This window comes from Anabrus simplex, chromosome 5 (assembly GCF_040414725.1).
Source record: "Anabrus simplex isolate iqAnaSimp1 chromosome 5, ASM4041472v1, whole genome shotgun sequence".
Lineage (NCBI taxonomy): Eukaryota > Metazoa > Arthropoda > Insecta > Orthoptera > Tettigoniidae > Anabrus > Anabrus simplex.
Window position 1 is genome coordinate 453,114,479 of NC_090269.1, and position 21,118 is coordinate 453,135,596.

The 21,118-nt window shown below is 40.0% G+C and overlaps 1 protein-coding gene across 3 annotated transcripts in view; it reads right to left on the reverse strand.

Annotated features, from left to right (window-relative positions):
* The window catches only part of LOC136875114 (zinc finger protein 501), a 66,945-nt gene that overhangs the window by 32,619 nt on the left and 13,208 nt on the right, over positions 1-21,118 (reverse strand). The window contains exons 1-3 of one of the 3 annotated variants that reach the window (XM_068227997.1): positions 13,599-13,830; positions 12,416-12,493; positions 12,196-12,306 (exon numbers count right to left, since the gene is read on the reverse strand). In XM_068227997.1, the coding sequence (XP_068084098.1) occupies positions 12,196-12,261 (66 nt within the window). In that variant the 5' untranslated portion in view covers positions 12,262-12,306; positions 12,416-12,493; positions 13,599-13,830. Of the gene's footprint in view, positions 1-12,195; positions 12,307-12,415; positions 12,494-13,598; positions 13,831-21,118 lie in introns of those variants that run through there. The other 2 variants (XM_068227999.1, XM_068227998.1) reach the window with 2 other exon arrangements.

Genomic DNA, 21,118 nt, shown 5'->3' on the forward strand with positions numbered 1-21,118 from the left:
GTAAACGATCAAATTTTCAAACCCATTGGATTGTTGCTACAGGTCTCTTCACGTGATAGTCGCGGAGGAATCAACTCCAGTATACAGACTGCGGTGTAGCATAGTTGACTTGCAGGGAAGTGCTCCCCGTCAAACATGCCTCGACAGTGAAGAGCACGCTATCAACAACTGTCGCCGTTTGAGAGGGCTCGGATAATTGGCTGTGTAAGGCTGGATTATCGCTAAGGACTGTCGCTGCACGTGTTGGCCAACAGGCATCTACGGTACAACGTATATGGCAGCAGTGGTCAAATGAAGGTACCCACACTCGTAGACATGGCACAGGCCCAGCACAATAGACAACTGTGAGAGAGGATCACCGCATCTTTCGGATGGCCCGGATGGAACCCCATGCAACAGCAGCGCAAATTCGAGCAGCTGTGGCACCCCACGTTACACAACAAACAGTTGGTAATTGCCTGCGTGCAGCTGGCTTACGAGCCCGTGTCCCTGCAGAAGGTGTTCCATTGACCCCACAACAGCGACGTGTACGGCTGGCCTGTTGTCGAGAAAGATCGACGTGGGTCGACGAATGGCATATGGTCGTCTTTAGTGATGAATCGCGTTTCTGTCTTGCCCGCAGTGATCGCCGGAAGCGTGTGCGCCGACGTACCGTGGAGAGGGGCCGCCCAGATCTTATTGTCGAGAGGCACACAGGGCCAACACCAAGCATTATGGTCTGGGGAGCTATTGGCTTTAATGTGAAATCACAATCAGTGCTTGGTGAGGGCACTATGACTGCTCGACAATACGCTGATAGGGTACTGAATCCAGTGGTTGTCCCTATGATGGCGAACATTGCTAATGGGATGTTTCAGCAGGACAATGCCCGGGTTCATACTGCACGCAATTCCAGAGAAGCTCTCCACGACATCACAACCTTAGAATGGCCCGCCAGATCCCCAGACCTCAGTCCTATTGAGCATGTGTGGGCATTATGGGTCGACAACTGGCCAACCGTCCTCAGCCACCCACAACTCTGGAAAAACTGACCCATGCAGTGCAGCAAGCATGGGCCACAATTCCTCAGGAAGAGATCCAGGGCCTTATTGACTCCATGCCTCAATGATATTCATCAATGCATTGCAGCTCGTGGTGGGCAAATCCTGTATTGATTGTTGTCCAAACTTGCGGTCAGAGGGATGTGAAAGTGTAATCATCGAATTACAACTGAACACTCGTCCCGCATGTTCAATTGCAGCAATGTAGTGCCATTCCTTCTGGGTGTTGCAATTTCCAGTTTCTTCAGTGTATTTTGCAGCCATCATGTGAGGAGAAAATACCACAAACTGTCACTGACACAACTCTCTAAAATACATTATGAACTAAGATCAACACAAAAGCACTGAAATAAGCAAAACTACCGTCTCGTACATTATTAACATAGGACTTTAACGGGGGGAAATGCACAGAACCGCAAGAAAAAACACGTGCTCTACAACTCCAAGGAAACTATGCACAGAAATAAGCATGCGAACCACACAATAACAAACTAACATTTTCGTCCCTATTAATGGAGTTGGTAGCGGTCGCTAGTGCGCACAAGGTTCTCTGGCTTGTAGGACAATTGCCGCCCTGAATTCCCACCAGAACAGCACACGCTGCTGTACAAAGCGGGAAATAAGATACACGAAGGCGACAGATGATCCACTCACCAAATAAAGCATCAAATAAGTATGCTTAAAAATGAGGTTGCGAAAATTACGCAAGCACATAAGAATTTATCCTAGGGGAAGAGTACTGACCATACTGAAAGTTATAATGGTCAAAAATAGGAAGAAGTAAGAATTAATCGGAAAACCAGCGGACAAGTAAAAAAACGGACAGGTTCCCGGTAAATTGGAAGGGTTGCCAGCTCACCATTATCAGGAATAATAATAAACATATCCTTAATAACATTGAAAACAATTTCTTATCGAACCAAGGGGCATAGAGGGACACAAAGTTTTAAGAGTCATTTAACTCCACTGACCGGCAAAATTAATGGATCAATGTAATTTTCTGAAAAAGAAGAAGAAAAAAAGCATGTTAAATTGTGAAGCATTTGTTTTTAGTATTTACACTGATCATTTTAATGAAAAAATTATATAAGTAATGTTACCCGTTTGTTATTGCTGCCTCACTAATAATATCACCCTAGAGGAACTAGAGAAAGCCATAAACAAATCGAAAAATGGCAAGGCTACAGGTCTGGATGATATGAGAGTGGAACAAATAAAACATTTTGGTTCCAGAGCAAGGAAGTGGGTTGTTGATTTCCTAAACAATTGCCTGCAGAGTAAACAGATACCTAAGGTGTGGAGGAAGTCTAGAGTGATAGCCATTTTGAAACCAGGTAAGGATCCATTAGATCCTAAGAGCTACGGGCAAATATCATTACTTTGTCACCTATATAAGATATTTGAGAGGATGCTACTTGAACGCCTCCGATCAAAAGTAGATCAACATCTTAATCGAGAACAGGCGGGCTTTAAATCCGGAAGGAACAGCACTTCACAGGTGCTCATTTTAACTCAGCACATAGAGGATGGGTTTGAAAGATGTAAAATCAAACGAGTGGTATTCCTGCACCTTACAGCAGCATACAACACAGTGCATCATAGAACTTTGATCACCAAGCTTTATAACTTCAACAGAGACTATGGTTTCACGAAGATTGTTGAAACTCTCCTGCAGAATCGCTGGTTCTTTGTTGAGTTTCAAGGAAAGTGCAGTAGGTGGAGGGATCAACGGAATGGACTTCCTCAAGGCAGTGTCCTCTCGCCAATCCTCTTTAACATCTACACAAATGACCAACCAAGGCCTTCCTATACAAGAAGCTTCATTTATGTCGATGACCTGGCTTTATCTGTCCAGTGCGACGACTTTCAAACCACTGAAATGCAGCTCTCAAATGCACTTAAGGAACTTTCAGTGTACTATCAGAAGAACCGGCTACTGCAAAATCCGACTAAGACCCAGGTGTGTGCATTTCATCTTCGAAATCGAGAAGCTACTAGACAGCTGTGCATGACGTGGGAGGGTAAGCAACTGAAGCATTGTTTTACACCAAGGTACCTGGGTGTCACTTTAGACCGGACCTTAACATACAAGAAACACTGTGTTAAGTCTAGACAGAAAGTCTCAGCCCGAAATAACATCCTCCGTAAACTTGGCTCAAGCAAATGGGGAGCCCATCCAACTTTGTTAAGAACCTCAGCTCTTGCTCTGAGTTTCTCTGCAGCTGAGTATGCGTATCCTGTACGGTTCAGGTCAGCCCATACGAAGCGGGTGGATGCAGCCCTTAATGAAACATGTAGAATAGTAACTGGGTGTCTAAAACCTACTCCCACTGACAAACTCTACTGCTTGGCTGGTATTTCTCCTCCAGACATTCGGTGAGAAGTGTCTGCAAGGCAAGAGTGGTCAAAGGTGGATCTCACAAGCAACCACCCGTTATTTGGACATCGACCTGCACCCAGAAGACTGAAGTCCAGGAAAAGTTTCCTCAATATCTCCAAGGCTCTGGATAAACCAGCAAGAACAGCACATTGTGATATGTGCCGAGCAAAAATGGAGCATCTTTCTGATTGGATGGTGCCTTCTGAATCTCCACCCCTGGTCATCATTTGGAATGGACAACCTGGGAGGCACTGAATCTTTTGAGGAGTGGAGTAGGTAAATCCAAGGATAACCTAAAAAAATTGGGTTATCTGAAAGATCAGTCAGACTTCTGCGATTGTGGGGAGCAACAAACTACCCAACACCTGTATGACTGTCAGTCCTGCCCTCTTCGTTGTACACTTCAAGGCTTCATTCAAGCCACTGACGAGGGAATTTCTGTTGCCCATGTGACATAAAATGTATTTTGTTTTATTTGTATATAATACCTTATTTATATTTTTAAGTTTCTCAACACTCTGACACGAAATAAATAAATTGCTACCCTTTCTTCATGGCAATAATCAGTGTAAGTAACAAAACAATTTAACACACTTTTTATTTGAAAATTCAAACGATCCAAAAATATTGCCGGTCAGTGTAAAAGGAACTACAAAGGATTATGGAAGCACTTAGTTTATTCGCAGAGGTTTGAAAACTGAATGCTAAAAGGCGTAACAGTGTACAATGAAGATGCACGTAGGAGATAATGATCCACATTTCCTTATGTATGTGCTTACAGCAGACAGCATAGCTCTGTTATCTGATGACAGTGCGAAGGTGTAAATTTGTTACGGTCTACCCAAGCATTTCCAAGTTCGAACCTGCCAGTAGGGGTCGGAAGGCCACAGCCACTCAGCCCGGCATAAATATCTTATATTCTAAGTCATTTCTTAAAAATACACTACATTTGATGTCTTGTTGTCTGGCGCATGCTACTTGTTCAGCAACGTAGAGCTGACCTTGTGTGAAACACGAATCCTTCAAATTAATTCCACAATTTTGTAAAACATTTGACCTTTAGCCTTACTGAGTCATACTTCATTGTTCTACGGTAATGTCATTGGGAATCGCAGCGCTTTGAAACAAAATGAAAAATCATTCGAAATTCTTGGTATGAAGACTTACTTCCCTTTTTCTTTGCTGGTTAGAACTACTGACTCAGTAAGTATCTGCTTTATATTCAAGAATTACAGCAAACTGTTATGGTTCTGAGATCACAATATTCCTGCCAGATGAATCAAAGGCAGTATATAAAAGCAAGGAGTACACATCACAGCACTCTAGAGTAAATTCTTCCCTGATCCTTCCAGTATATTATCACTCATTTTAATGCGTTCACCAAGGTCGATAGCTGTAGTCACTCGAGTGCAGCCAGTATCCAGTATTCGGGAAATAGTGAATTCGAACTGCACTGTGGGCAACCCTGAAGATGGTTTTCCGTTTTTACACCAGGCTAATGCTGGGCCTGTACTTTACTTAAGGCCACTCCTAGCCCTTTCCTGTCCCATCATCGCCATGAGACCTCTCTGTGTTGGTACGACGTAAAACAACTTGTAAAAAAAAACTAACACATTCAATGATGAAATCAGCCCCACGTCTCCCACACCACCAGAGCAACAACCATATACTTCCACCTCATCGATACCTTTCTCTTATTTTGCCTTTGACAAATTATAAAATCATTAAGAATAACAGGACATATTTCATTCGCTTTGGGATCATCATCAGCTGTGTACACAAAAGCTTAGATAAAAAGCATAAAGCAATCACATAGTTAAACCTTTGTGGACTTTAAAACTAATGTTAGTGAAGGACATATGGGTTGGAGGGTGTGGGGAGAGGTAGTATTCGACGGGAGGGGCGGTTGTTACAAGGACGTTAAATTTAAAATGAATTAAAAATTACTATCTTATGAGCTAAAATGTCTTTGGTATCATTTTAAGTCCCGCAGGCTTAATAAAATCACCTGTTATTTAAAACACTAAAAAAATTAGTGTTGTGATCCTGAAGAAAGTACAGTACAAATTGACGAGGAAGAAATCTAGAAGTCAAGTACAGAAGAAGCACATTTCAGCGAAAAACATTTCTTCAGGATCACAACACCAATTTTTTAGTTTCTTTAAACCACAAGTGATTTTAATAAGCCTACGGGACTTAAAATGATACCAAAGACATTTTAGCTCATAAGTTAGTATTTTTAATTCATTTTAAATTTAACGTCCTTGTAACAACCGTCCTTCCCGTCGAATACTACCCCTCCCCCCCACCCCCCTCCAACCCATACATCCTTTACTAACATTAGTTTTAAAGTCCACAAAGATTTAACTATGTGATTGCTTTATGCTTTTTATCTAAGCTTTTGTGTACACAGCTGATGATGATCCCAAAGCGAACGAAACATGTCCTGTTATTCTTAATGATTTTATAAATTGCCAAAGGCAAAATAAAAGAAAGTTATCGATTAGGTGGAATTATTTTCTTATATTGATTAGATTACATTATCGATATGGCAATGAAGTAGATAGTTTGTAATACGAACGCTAACCAGGCAGGAAATACCGTGAACACCTATCTAAGGCTAAAAGTGAATATAGCAAGAACATAGTATTTCTTAAAGAATGTCTAAACTGATACTTATTACCTGAATTTTTAAAAGGAATTTAAAAGAAAAACTCACACTCAGAATTTCAATCTGCAACACACAAAATGGTTAACTCTTTCCGGTCTAACTGTGAGCTATGCTCGCAGCGGCCGAAATTACATTCAGGCCACGCTGCGGGCATAGCCCGTAGTAAGATTTGACAATTCACTAAAAATCGAGAACGAGCTATGCACGCATTCTGGTGGTTACATCGTGTTTCTTCATGTATTAGTTACGAGAGTATTTAAGCAGATGGCAGTATTATATGTCTAAGTCTGAGAAGTTATGATATTTTTGATCATCATGCATCAGTAGATGTTGTCACTCAGTGAGCTCTAAGACATGGCTTCTCGAGGCAAACCTGAGCTTGACGAAAGTGATATTTTCGATATTTTGTGATATATTATAAGTTTACGTGCAAATGAACATATTATTGACATATGAATTTGAAACAACTTCTTACATTTCATTATGATTAGAGTTTGTTTTACGGCCTAGCGAATGTTCTCGTATTTCATATTTGCGTGAATATGTAAGATTGTCTACATATTAGTAAAGTTGTCTGTTTAAAGGACTGTATTTTCTATTTCTCAGAAGTCTTTTGTGGTAAATGGAACAATAATTTTACATTTGAGTAACTTTTGACAAAATATATCACTGAAAATAAAATTTCATAAGAGCTCCGATTTTCATTATTGTAATTATTGCTATTACTATTGAAAAATTATTATTTTTATATTGTACCCATTATTTTTGTTGTTTTGTAGTTGCAATGCACATTTTATATTAGCAAAATAGGGTAAATATAACAGTATTTCAGTAAACTGTACTTGCTTAGTTATCCGTCAGACCTTTCCTCCATTCGCAAAACATGATATAATATATAAACAATTTTAAAATCTCAAGTGATAGTTGACATGATACAAACAGCGTTTTCCAAAATTAGATGCTCAAACAAGCACAAAGAAAAAAGAATAATTCAAATATCTCTTACAGGTACAGAGATATAATGTTTTAAAATCCTTAAAAATGCCCAGTCCAGAACGTTTGTTAGGTATATTAAGGCCCAGACTGGAATGGGTTAACCGAACTTGGTTGAAAAAGGAAGATAAAATTCTTGTACAAAAAGAAACAATTTCTCAATTATGAATTATACATAGCATACCTCACAGCTTCAGCCACACTTTTACCGCTAGAATGGGATTCCTTCCTTAAACATAGTAGGGATAAAGTAGATAACTTAATAGAAAAGAAAGAAGTCACACTAAACAAGAAACTAGAGAACCTGAAAGAGGAAAATCTGAAATAAAGGGAATAAACTACAGTTTAAACCAACCTTTGATCAAAATAGATACCCAACTCCAGTTGAAAACTTATCAGAAACAGCTTTTACAGATCAAGAATTACAAATATTAGGTAAAGGCCCGAATTATAATTGGCACAGCTCCGACAAAAGTAAGGATCTGACCCTTACTTTAGCAAAAACCAAAGCAGCCATACAGATTCTCCCCGCCAAAGTAAAGAACGACTTGAGGTATGATGCGAAGAAAAAAGTCCCTTCCCTAATAACACTAGGATAAACAATGATGTACAGTGCAAAATCAGGCAACGCGACATAGTCGTAACTAAAGCGGATAAGGGAGGAACTATAGTCATTTTAAAGAAAACCGATTATATTGAGAAAATGAAAACCTTTTTCAACAACAATAAGTTCAAGGTCGTAGATAAAGATCCCACCTCACGGATTCAAAGAAATTTGACAGGAATACTCAAACAAAGTACTTTCCTTCTAAGTGAGAAGGAATCACAAAAGCTGGTAAGTATGAACCCAGGACTCCCTATGGTAAGAGCCATGCCCAACTTGCATAAAAAAGATATACCTATTAGACCAGTAATTAATTTCCATAAGAGCCCCACATATAAAATATCACAATACATTCATTTTTACACAAAACTATGTTTTTCATTCTAACACTGCCGTAAAAATTTATAGTGACTTCTGCAAGACAATTAATGACTTTAAATTCAAACCTTCTCATGTTACTTGTTCATTTGATATAAAAGACATGTATACTAATATCCCCATAGAGAAGATTACTAAGATCATAAAAACTAATTGATTAGAACACAAACAGATAAGTATACCCGAAATAGAAGAGTTCATGACAATCCTTAAATTCGTACTTAACCAGAACTACTTTATATTTAACAACAAAATATACCAACATGATGGCCTCCCCATGGGGGCCCCAGTGTCAGGCATATTAGTTAATATGTTTGGATCACTTGGAACATTCTAGTATTGTAGGCCACATTAAAGGGCTTGATTTGTGGGTACACTATGTGGATGACACATATGGTATAATTAGTAAGGATCTCAATGATAGTCTTAATATTTTGAATGTCCTGAACACCTCAGATCCTAATATACAGTTTACAATTAAAGAAGGGAAAAACGGTTCGATCAACTTTTTAGACATTACAACAACTACAAAAGGACACCAATTTTACTTTGGAATAGACAGGAAGCCTACATTTACTGCAACCATGATTCATAATAACACTCTACATCCCGACCCACAGAAAAAATTTGCGTATTATAGCTTTATTAACAGGGCCTACAATGTTCCATTAACCAGCAAAGAGAGAAATAAAGAACTTGCTTTCATCCAAAAACAGGCCTTGATTAATGGCTTTGGTCTTAAATTTATTAAGGGGTTAATCACTAAATGTAAATGCAAACAACAAATTTAACAAAACAGTCACAGAAAACAAAAAAGTATGTGAGGTTCACCTACAACAATCCTAACATCTACGCAATTACAAATTTATTTAAGAAATATGACATCAAGGTAGCGTTTTCAACAAACATTGACACTAAGCACAGGTTTTTCAACCATAACCTGGTTAACAAGAACAAAGAAGAATGTTTCCAAGATTCAGGAATTCATAAGTTGATTTGCTAGGCCACATATGTAGGCCAATCAGGATCAAGTATCAAGAACATGTCAATGCAGAAAAATACAGAAGTTTTTCCATAATGGGAGTACATATAAAAGAGACGGGTCATAAATGTACAGATATCAAACAAGACCTTGTAATTATTAATAGAATAAATAAAGGAAGACTGATTAATAGTTTAGAAAATATTCATATTTTTCTGGATAAGTTAATAAATAAGGTCAAGAATTTAAATGAGATGAATGAACAAAGAAATCCCTTATATGAACATATACTGAGATGCATAGATTTATTAGGTAGGAATCAAACACGCCCAGCTATTGTAACAAGCAAGCACGAGGGCTTTACGTCACAGCCAGAAGGCACTTCCTTGCGAGAAACAACAAATGACGACATGTCCGAATCGAGCTAGCATCACATCGCTATTACACAAGGTAGAAACGGAGCCATACCCGTAATCACAGGGAGTAAAGAAAGTGGGGTAAGTTCAACATTTCTCAATCAATTTCCACTGTTTTAAACAATTTCCTTAGACAACACTTCCCCACACGATTTTAACTAATAGACGCATATTTCTTTGTGCCGGTTACAGATCGTACAACAGGCTGTCCAACCCGATATGTTTACGAATACAACTCTTAATTCAACCAACAGCGGATATACCCTTTCCCCTTAGAAAACAATAAACAAGAGGATCAACCTTTTCGATACAGTACAAAGTGACGAGGAAGAAAACTACAAGTCAAGTAAAGAAGAAGCACATTTCAGCAAAAAACATTTCTTCAGGATCACAACACCAATTTTTTAGTTTCTTTAAACCACAAGTGATTTTATTAAGCCTACAGGACTTCAAATGATACCAAAGACATTTTAGCTCATAAGATAGTTATTTTTAATTCATTTTAAATTCAACGTCCTTGTAACAACCGTCCCTCCCGTCGAATACTACCTGCCTCCCGCACCTCACTTCCAACCCATAAGTCCTTTACTAACATTAGTTTTAAAGTCAACAATGATTTAACCATGTGATTGTTTTATGCTTTTTATCTAAGCTTTTGTGTATGCAGCTGATGATCGCAAACTGATCAAAACATGTCCTGTTATTCTTAATGATTTTATAAATTGCCAAAGGCAAAATAAAAGAAAGGTATCAATTAGGTGGAAATATTTTCTTATACTGATTATATTATATTATCAATACGACAATGAAGTGGATAGTTTGTAATACAACCACAGTGCACAATGGGAGACTTAAGATTACTACCACACAAAAACATCAGTGGTCTGCAGTGGGTAGTTGTGGCTACATGATAAAATATACAAACACACATGCCTATTTATATATAGTCCGCCACTTTCAACCCCCACATCTCCCACACAACTTCAGCTACCAACACACAACCACTACTGTGTAGTACGATGGGAGACTCAGGCCTACTACCACACACAAACATCAATGGTCCACGGTGGGTATTTATGGCTCCAAGGTGAAATATACGAACACACACATCTATTTTTATATGTAGTTGGTCAGTTTCAACCCCCATACCTAACACACCACCTCAGCTACCGACATGCAATCACCATAGTGCATAGTGGTGAACTCGAAGTTACTACCATACACAAACATCAGTGGTTAGTGGTGGGTAGCTTTGGCTCCAAGACAAAATATATGGATACACACGCCCATTTATTTGTATATATTTTCAAAGAAAAATCTTAGCCAAAGCTAGTTATGGTGCAATACAGGTCCCTTGCTTAGATATCAGGGACAATTTAACACCAGAGTAATCTTCAGCACAAACCATATAAAGTTGTAACTACAGTACAGCATGTAGGGCAGATATCCCTTGTTTTATTGCTGTATATGTGTAAATAATGTATGATAGCATAACTTATGTTAATACAGGTAAAGATCTCTGGCAACAGTATGCTTTCTACTAAAACCTCGATTTAAGGTTAACAGTATTAGGTGCCTCTGAAAAAAAATCCACAGCCTGTTTCCAGTCATTTGACCAGGTCAAGGATGGAATGAATGAAGCCCCTATCTAGCGGCGAGGATAGGAAATGTGCCGGCTGCCGAAGCCTGTCGATTAGGTGCCTCTGAAAATATTAAATAGGGGTTCTACTGCATACATACATACATACATACATACATACTATGTTATTAAAAGATGCAGCATAATCAACAAGGTTAAGGATCAAAACCCGTACAAGTAAAGTGACCAAAGTCAAAACTGGCTAAAGCCGCACCTGATAAAGGTAAACAAACGCCCTCTCATAGGATGATTATAGCCAGACGGTAACTGCCGCAAAAGAAGTAAAGGACATAGATCATGAGAATGAAACAGAGAAATAAGCAAACAAACTTACAGATTATCTGCGAATCAAGGAACAACTGCTTCAAATCTTTGATAGATCTCGCAATAATGCAGGAAGGCTCTAGTACAATACTTTGCCACAGTAGCCTGAACAAGGAATAACACAAATGTACGAATTTAAATTCAAAGAGACAAAACCAAATAGGTACGAGTTGGAACTCCCGCGCCAATGATATATTAGTTAATAGAATTTCCAAGATAAGATATTTAAAACGGAGTCCGCAATTCCAAGCAGACAGTGAAGTCAGTCAAAATAACATACATCAAAATGCAGGAGTGTTTCCATCTCTACCTCCGTTATGTCCATACTGAAGGTAATAAGAATAAAGTAACCAAACTTTAAACTATTCCTGGGAAGAATGGTGTGTATTCAATGTCAAAATCTACCCAACATTATCAACACCAATGAACGACATCGAGGTTCCCATCACCACTCATCCAAAGAGCACCGACATACTACAGTGTGTAGGAGCCCTAGAGACTACGATCTATAGGTGCCGTGTGATGAAAGAAGAATATTATAAAACACCTGCAAAAGTACCTTACAAATATGGAAAGTTTATGTTCCTTGTTATGTAATGAACATTATCCCTGATGAAATTCTTCAAAAAGTGTAATTTCAAAATGTAATTAATTATTTAGAATAATCCTTTATATCATTTCCGATATTAGCACTATTTTCTTAATATAGAGTTGTTTAAATGTGAATTTAATTCTAATCACTGGAAGGTAATCTTGAATGATATTTACAAATGATGTACTGGCGGTTCCTTCCAGCCACAGCGGTTCCTCCTTGATCTCTACTTTCTGTTCCATTGCACACAGCAACTGTAGTAGTTAGTTACTTCCACTGACTTTCCACTGAAACAAGGAACAGAAAACATGTATTGTTAGGGTCATTAGCTTATAGACTAATCCAGTAAACAAGCAAGCCTGTAGGTTTCTGATAATGTCAATTTCTTTCTCATACATTATTTCTAGTCTTGAATGGAATCCAAATCACAGGATGCGGCTTCTAATTCAAACATCCAACAAGTACTGGTTTCAACTGAAAGATAGGAGACTTCGTGAGAAATAAGTGAAAATGCCACTACATTATCCGTGACACCATGTTCTGTGCTTACCTGCTTGTATCTACATAATTTTACAACCTCCATCTATTCTAATCTGCACCATGCCTTTACCAAATTCCTAACCAATTACTTACCTTGAAATCATTTGAATGAGTTCTGGGTTTCTCAACATTCATCCTATCAATCTCTTCTTAAGGTCAACTTTTGACAAACCTTTCTCCTCTTGTCAACCTTGTGCACTATCCCATTTCCTGCGATTTGAACTATCCATGTGACTTTTTGACACATTTTTAGTAACATCATATTTTTGATATTTTATTTCTTTTCTTTCTTTCTGTGTCAACTATTATTGATGTCTTAATTCCAGACAGTGAATGCTCCAAAGTGATGTGTTCAAAAACATCTTTATAATATGAGCATCTGTCTTTGAGGTGAACAATGGTCTTCTACTATTGTTATAGTAAAACTCTTCAATAATGGTTATTGACTTCAAGTGTTACCCATGAACAGTGTCCTAAGATACAAGGGGGCTCTAGGGTTCTCGGACACAACTTGTAAAACGAAGCTAGAATGATGTGTCATAGAAGCTGCTTTACATAGCACCGACACAGATAGGTCTTATGGCAAAGATGGGACAGGAGAGGGAAGGAATCAGCAGTGACCTTCACTAAGGTACAGTCCTAGCTGTACTTAACAATACCACTCGTAGATAGCACACCTGGTGGAATAGCATGTTGGTGCAGCAATAGATGGAAATGGTTATGGGAGGAGGTTGGCATAAACATCCATTTTCTGAGCAAACGCATCAACATCATATGCCCCAGAGAATGTGCACAAGAACAAACATGTGCTACAGAATCAGACTTAAGTGCATTTTATTAAGTGGTTCAATGAGGGATGAACAACCTAAATTACACTATGAGAAGTGCTATAATAACTTCTGTCAATAATTTAAAATGAAACACAGTTCCAAAACAAAACGGAGCTTTCCATCCCGACCTATCATTACCTCTTCTACCACAGTAATTTGGGGAAGCTCAATTTTCTGACATATACCTTCTAGCTGCAATATCTACTCACCATTGACAGTATTATCCCTTGATGTATGCTAGAAAATGGATGGAATTGAGATTGTGGTGCTGACTTAGTCTGGCGGATAACTCATTCAGCTACTGTGCATTTGCTGAGGAAAGAGAGGAAAAGACTTCCCTTATTATGAAAAAACCAAGTACAACACTAAGTTTACCTACCACACACAGAGGACTGAACATGGCTAGGGCAGGTGCGAACCTTTGAAGTAGGATGTCCCTTATACCCCCCCCAACCATCACCGCAGCTTCTTTCGCACCCAAAAGTTGCTCTTTACTGTAGGTTTTCTTGAAGCATGCTTTCTCCTGCAATGCACCAGGGTACAGTACATGCTCTTACTGAAAACCTACAACCTGTTGTCCAGTCATTGATGGGGTCAGGGAAGGTATGAATGAAGCCTTCACCTAGCAGCGAGTATAGGAATTGTGGCAGCTGCTGAAGCCTGAATTCTGCCTGACTTTTCCTATGAATACTGAAAGCTCTTTCTGAGGGAGAGTTACTGTCATAACATTGCAAATACAACATTACTTATACAGTGGAGAAGAGCAGAGTAGAGTTCCTTCATTCACAATGAATTTCACAATGCTCAAGGATACCAAAAGGAAGTGATGATCAAGTAAGTATCGTTGGCAACTCACAAACATTGAAACAACGTCAGTCATGCTCGAAACGACTGAACATTTTTCCTTAATTCTTTTTTCACTGAAGAAAATTACTTTTAGCGTGACTTTTTTCCCGTAATAATTTCCCTTTCACCATAATGCTGTAATCGTGAGGTGAAATCCGCAATATTTAGGAACGATCCCTAACAGTTGGCACCTCTGGTAGGTGACAAAATTCAACAATTGAAGATCACAATGAATTTCAACTATATCTCGGAACTCGCCCCACATACAGAACACGCCCTCTTGCATCAGGGTATAAAGCTTCTTGAAAGAGCATCATTCAGCGGGGGTCAGTGTGTATGAGCATAAGTATCACGTCTCGTTGATGTAATCAATGTATCTTATACGCAAAAGTGTCCTAAAACTGTATGTGGTGACACTCACGCTCATACCATAACCACGTGCTTCACCACAGATTATGGTATGTTACCATATTTTATTTCAGAGAGGCATTCAACTGTTTACTACATTGGAACTACCACGTTTTCTGAATATGAAACAAATAATACCAATATAAATGGTCCGTTATTGGACATTAAAAATTTTCCAGCTAAGTCATTCCTGGTTGCCAGAGTTTCACCCCAGTGTGCTAAGTTGGGATCTTCAGTTGGTAAATAGCACATCCAGCAAGACACATGGCTAGTGCGTACCATGGAGGCCACTGTGTAGGCTACTTGGAGCCACAAGCAGTACCAATGCTCTTTGAGAGACTTCTTCTCATTACCAAAAATTTATGCTTGCCTGGCCATCAGATAATATTGTAACGTGTAGGCAGGGTAAATAAGTAAATAAATGAATACAGAACCTGGTAGCAACCTATTTCTAACATTTATTAACTTAGCACTACAAATACAGATTTACACACACACACACACACACACACACAGACAATAGCCGAGATTACAACTTACGCAAGTACACTCACACGGTTCGCGCTCTCTCTCTCTTAGTTTCTCATGTTCCTCCTACAATGACACACACACACAGAATCATTGATTATGTACACTACACTCACTCAACCACTCAGTCACACTCGCTAGCGCTGTCACGGTCCACAGCCTACACGTCAGTCTCGCAGGTCGGGATAGTATCCGCTGTTCACTCAATCCGTCAAACCCCGTTCGCAGTCCGCACACGTCGGCACCCAGTATTCGCTTCGCGCAGCTCCTGAACACTCCAGGTTCTCCTCCAGCAGCTAGCCTCAAGGGACACACACACACGACATCAGAGAAACAGGAACGAGCCCTCGGCTGCAACAAGCAGATGCTCCATCAGGCTGCACTCTCCCAGCATCACTGACTGCGCTCCAGCGAACTCAATCTCACTCCCACTCACTAACTCCGTCTCTCACTGACTCACTGCAGGCAAGTAACTGCTCCTATATACCTGTGCCAGCCCTTCTGGAATAGTCTGGATGTTTGATGGATCCAGCAACCTCGCGAAATAGAAGACTCCAGATTAATCTCGAATAATTTCCATCATCCCATGCGGCGCGACCACGGACAGAAGAGAGAAGGGACCACCCAGCACTTAAATGTTGCTCGCGATTGGCGCACTGGAGCTTAAGGGGGTGGGGTGATGGTTGACAAGCTCGGCGCATACAGACTTGGCGTGGCGGACACTATAACCTGAAATATTTGTCCCGAATGAGTAAATTTATAATACCAATATAAATGGTCTGTTAATGGACATTATAAATCTTCATCTATCTCATTCCTGGTTTCCAGTATTTTGCCCCAGTGTGCTAAGTTGGGCTCTTCAGTTGGCAAATAGCACGCCTACCAAGACGCTGGCTAGTGCATACCATGGAGGCCACTGCGTAGGCTACTTGTAGCCACTGGATATGTCAATGCACCTTGAGAGACTTTGTCTTAGGGGCAAAATGCTGGCAACCAGGAATGAGTTAGCTGGAAAATTTATAATGCCCAATAATGGACCATTATATTGGTATTATAAATGTACTCATTCAGGGGAACCAGCATCTATATCATGTATCAAACCAATTCGACAAACAACAAAAACAGTCGCCAGAGTCTTAACAATCGTCAGTGATACTCATCGCTTCAGTCTGCACCTGGCAACTGCATGCTGCATCTGTTAATTTTCGAGAATGCAACATTTCATCTAAAAACTTGTATGAATATAACCTATGTTATATTTATTCTGGAATATTGCAAAATTATGCATATAACATAAATTCGTTGTGAACAATACAAAAAAATTTATATAACTGACAGTACCTAGTTTTCTAACAACAATTGCAATCTTCATGTTCAATTGATGTACGTAATCCTGCAATCTTTTGTGCAATTATTCTTCCTGTTGTTGCTAATTAAGGCTTAAGATACAGACTGCAACACAATATATGCCTACCTTATTTGATGTTCAAACATGTACAAATACTTCAAACTAGCCTACTCCTCATGGATTACAACTGATTGAACTGTTGTACTTCTTTAAAAATCGTAATCGTGCCTTTTAGTGGTTTTTAAGTTGTTACATTACAGGTATAACATACAATTCCATTTTATGGACATTTCTCAAGACTTGAAATGGACAATGGAACCCATGGTTTAAGCTTAATATCTTCAAATATATATACTAAATCAACATATGCTTTGAAAGTAATTTGCACTGGAAGGGTCATGTTGATGACATTGTTGGGAAAGCATACAAATCGTTACATATCATAACGAGGCTACTTAAAGGCTGCAATAAAGAATTAAAAGAAAAAAAATTAGTTAAGTATGATTTGTCCATTATTGGGATATGCAAACAGTGTTTGGGATCCTCACCAAGAATACCTAATAAAAGAAATTGATAGTATGCAGAGGAAAGCAGCAAGATTTGTAACAGGGGATTTCAGGAGAAAAAGTAGTGTATGAGAAATGTTAGAGGAAGTTGGGTGGGAAACTTTAGTAAGAGAAGGGAGAAAACTACACTTATAGGATTATGTAGAGCCTACACAGGAGAAGAAGCAATGGGGAGAAATCCGTGAGAGGCTTCAGTTGGAAAATAATTATATTGGCAGAACTGACCACAAGTATAAAATTAGAAGGAATTTTAGCAGAAGCGATTGGGGTATATTTTCAATTATTGGGAAGGGCGTGAAAGAGTGGAACAGTTTACCATGGGTAGTGTTTGATTCTTTTCCAAAATCTGTAGAGATATTCAAGAAGAGAATAAACAGCAACAGAGAAAATAAATGAAGTGTTAGAGGGCATTCGACCAGTGCAGCTTATTGTAAATAAAAAAAATTGTGTGTGAATAAATTAATTCCATCCCCTGGTCTAAGGAGTTTGGACAGCCAAAGTAGGGGACTGCCTGTAGGGGTGAAGTACAGTGGGGGCTTCGAGGGTCCTGGGACCGCTACAGTAGCTGTGAAGGCCCTTCAGGAACTCTGAAAAGTGCTGGCAAAAGGGGCTCTGGTTAAGACGCAGCAGGTCATTATGCTACTTAGGTTCCAGAATGGGTAAAAAAAATAAGTAAATAAATGCAATGTAAAGTTTAATCTTATACCAGTTGTACAGTATCATTTGAAGTAATTCCACATACTGTATATCCGTTGACTATATTTGTAAGTAGTACAGGAGATATTATAAGTAGAATTTTGTAAACAATATAAATTTATTAAGGATGAGCTGTGTGTTTAATAGAAAAAGTTGTTAGCATAAATTGTATTATAGGAAAATTTTCTTCTCTTGTTAATTTAATATTTAGTGCTTGACAATAATGTATTTTAGTGTACCATTTGCCACCAAGGTAGACACCTCATTTGCAAATAAAGAGATTTTGATTTCATTTGATTTTGATATAATCTCCGCAAGATTATCTTGTCAACTTACCATGTGAATCTCTTACCATATCCCACCTGCATAATATTTTGTTCCCACCTAACCTATAAGATTGTCTCAAGCTATTTGTAAATTTGTGCTTGTGTTGCACATCCTCATTCACTTACAAACACAACTACACGTTGTACTTCTACCTACTTCTTTGTAATATTGTCCAGTATCTACAGTATTCTTTTTCTTTTGGTCCTGAGTTGTGTATCCATCTTGATTATGGTGGAGGATCGATTAAAAGCTTTAGAGGAACTACATAACAACTTACAGAACCAACTCCAACAACTTATTGCCTTAACGAAGCCTTTGCAAGAGCAGAACGAAGCCTTACTAACCCGGCTCCAGGAGCATGAGACTGCTGGTACCGTTGCTATGTCTAGCAGCGTTGGTCATGTTGACAAAATTTCTGCCAAGTTACCACCGTTTTGGTAAGAAAGACCAACTGTTTGGTTTGCCCAAGTTGTGCCTCAATTCAGGCTCGCTGGCATTATGGCCAATCAGACTAAATTCGATGTTTTTTCTCAGCTTCACACCAAGGTCATATATGATGTAGATGAAATATTTGTCCTGAATCAGTAAATTTATAATACCAATATAATGGTCCGTTATTGGACATTATAAATTCTCCAGCTAACTCATTCTTGGTTGCCTGCATTTCACACTCGAGTGCTAAGTTGTGCTCATCAGTTGGCACTTAGCACACCTACCAAGACGCAAGGCTAGTGCATACCGTGGAGGCTGCTGCTGCTGCAGAGCTTTCATTCCCCGCCCGAAGGACGGGCCGGGCCCCCTAGATCGTGTCGCGATCTCTCGGGCCGGGAGATGTGGAGAGAACAGTGGGATGTTTGAAATGAAGAAGAGGGAAAAACGGTGTGAAAATTTGGATGACTGGCTATACGGATTGAGATTTATACAGGAGTGTCGAGAAGGAAGTTTCGTGGAAGTGTAAGGTGGTAAAGTGTTGAAGCGATGTGATAGAGGACAGTTGTGAGGTGTCGGAGATGTTCAAGGGTCGGTGGTGGTGGGAGGGAGATATTAGCAGAAGAAGGAGTTGGACGGACATAGATAGAGCGTTGGAAGGGAGGATGATCAGGCCGGGTATGGCGACGAGAGGTGGAGTGGTGATATCTAGGGCGGGGAGGTGAACGAGAGGGTTCGACGGGATGACGACGGCCGTAGAGAAGTGCTCCGCTGGAGATCAGGTGGGCGACGGCTGCTGCACTGGAAAGCTGAAGTCTGATTAAATACGTCGGACCGGTGGAGTTGTAGATACGGAATGCCCTCTTGACGGGTATGGCTTGAAGGCGAAGTTGTTCTTGAATGTCAGTTGCCGGGATGAGTGGGCTTACGCCGCGGACGACGCAACTGAAGACTTCGTTTGTGGCTGATGTGTCTGACGGTGTTGGAGGTTGATGAGCGGCTGCTGCTGTTACGACGGACAGTGGTGGTGGTGATGTCGTGGTCGGCAAGGCAGATGTAGACAGCGTAGAAGGGCGGGTGAAGTAGCGGGGAGGAATACGTAATAGTCGAGGTGGATCAACAGGAGGTAGCGCGGGGAGAGAGGTGGATAGAAGCGGCGATGAATGGGACGACGTAACAGTTGTGATGGAAAGCGAGGAAAAGGTGTGAGCAGCGGTCGCAAAGGTAGTGGTGATGGTCGTGGTGGTGGTCGTCATGGTGGTTGGTGGTAGGGAGGCTGACATCCAACGAGGAGTCGGCCTATATGCTTTGTTGGCTCGGCGCGAGTGGAAAGTAAAGATGTGTAGCCACCCGGCCGATCAAAAATAACAGGAGTGTCTTCTGCGACGAGTTGTGGAGTTCACTTGAGGATTACCCAGATTTGAGATCCTGGAGAGAAGATCCCCGTGGAGGCCACTGCATAGGCTACTTGAAGCCACCAGCAGTGCCAATGCACTATGAGAGACTACGTCTCACTTCCAATAATTGATGCCTGCCTGGCCATCAGATGATATAGATGTTGATTCCCATAGGGAAAATGAAATATTTGTCCTGAATGAGTAAATTTATAATACCAATATAATGGTCCGTTATTAGACATTATAAATTTTCCAGCTAACTTATTCTTGATTGCCGGCGTTTCGCCCTCGTGGGCTAAATTGTCCAATAACAGACCATTATATTGGTATTATAAATTTACTCATTCAGGACAAATATTTCATGTTCCCTATGGGAATCAACATCTATATCATCTGATGGCCAGGCAGGCATCAATTATTGGAAGTGAGACATAGTCTCTCATAGTGCGTTGGCATTGATGGTGGCTTCAAGTAGACTATGCAGTGGTCTCCACGGTATGCACTAGCCTTGCGTCTTGGTAGGTGTGCTAAGTACCAACTGATGAGCCCAACTTAGCACATGAGGGCAAAACGCAGGCAACCAAGAATGAGTTAGCTGGAAAATTTATAATGTCCAATTACGGACCATTATATTGGTATTACCAAGGTCATAGCCGAAGAAGAAGAAGAAGAAGAAGACATTGCCGTTAAACCCCCGCCACAGGATGTTATAAAAAACTAAAATCCGAACTGGTTCATCGCCTTTCCACATCCAAAGACGAGCGAGTTCACCAACTTCTTGGTGACGAAGAACTCTGTGACAGGAAACCATCACAGTTCTTACATCACTTAAAGTCATTAGCCGATAGCCCACTTCATGACAAAAGTGTATGAAAACAACTTTTCATGTAAGATAGGAAAAGGAACTTTTCATGCATCGGCTGCTGTACCAGATCACTTGCAGGCTATATTAGTGGCCCAGTTAATGCCCCTAGCTGACATAGTAAAGTTCAGAGACAAGATCTTGGAACTTTCACCTAATGTCACACCACCATATAACCACTTGGCCGTCCATGCTACAGCTCCACCAAACATTTTCGCTAACGAGATGGAGGAATTGACTGGTAAAATCGATGCCCTGGCCCGTAACCAGCTCAGAGGCAGGAGCCACAGTAGGAGATATAAAAGCCGCGACCGTTCCCTTA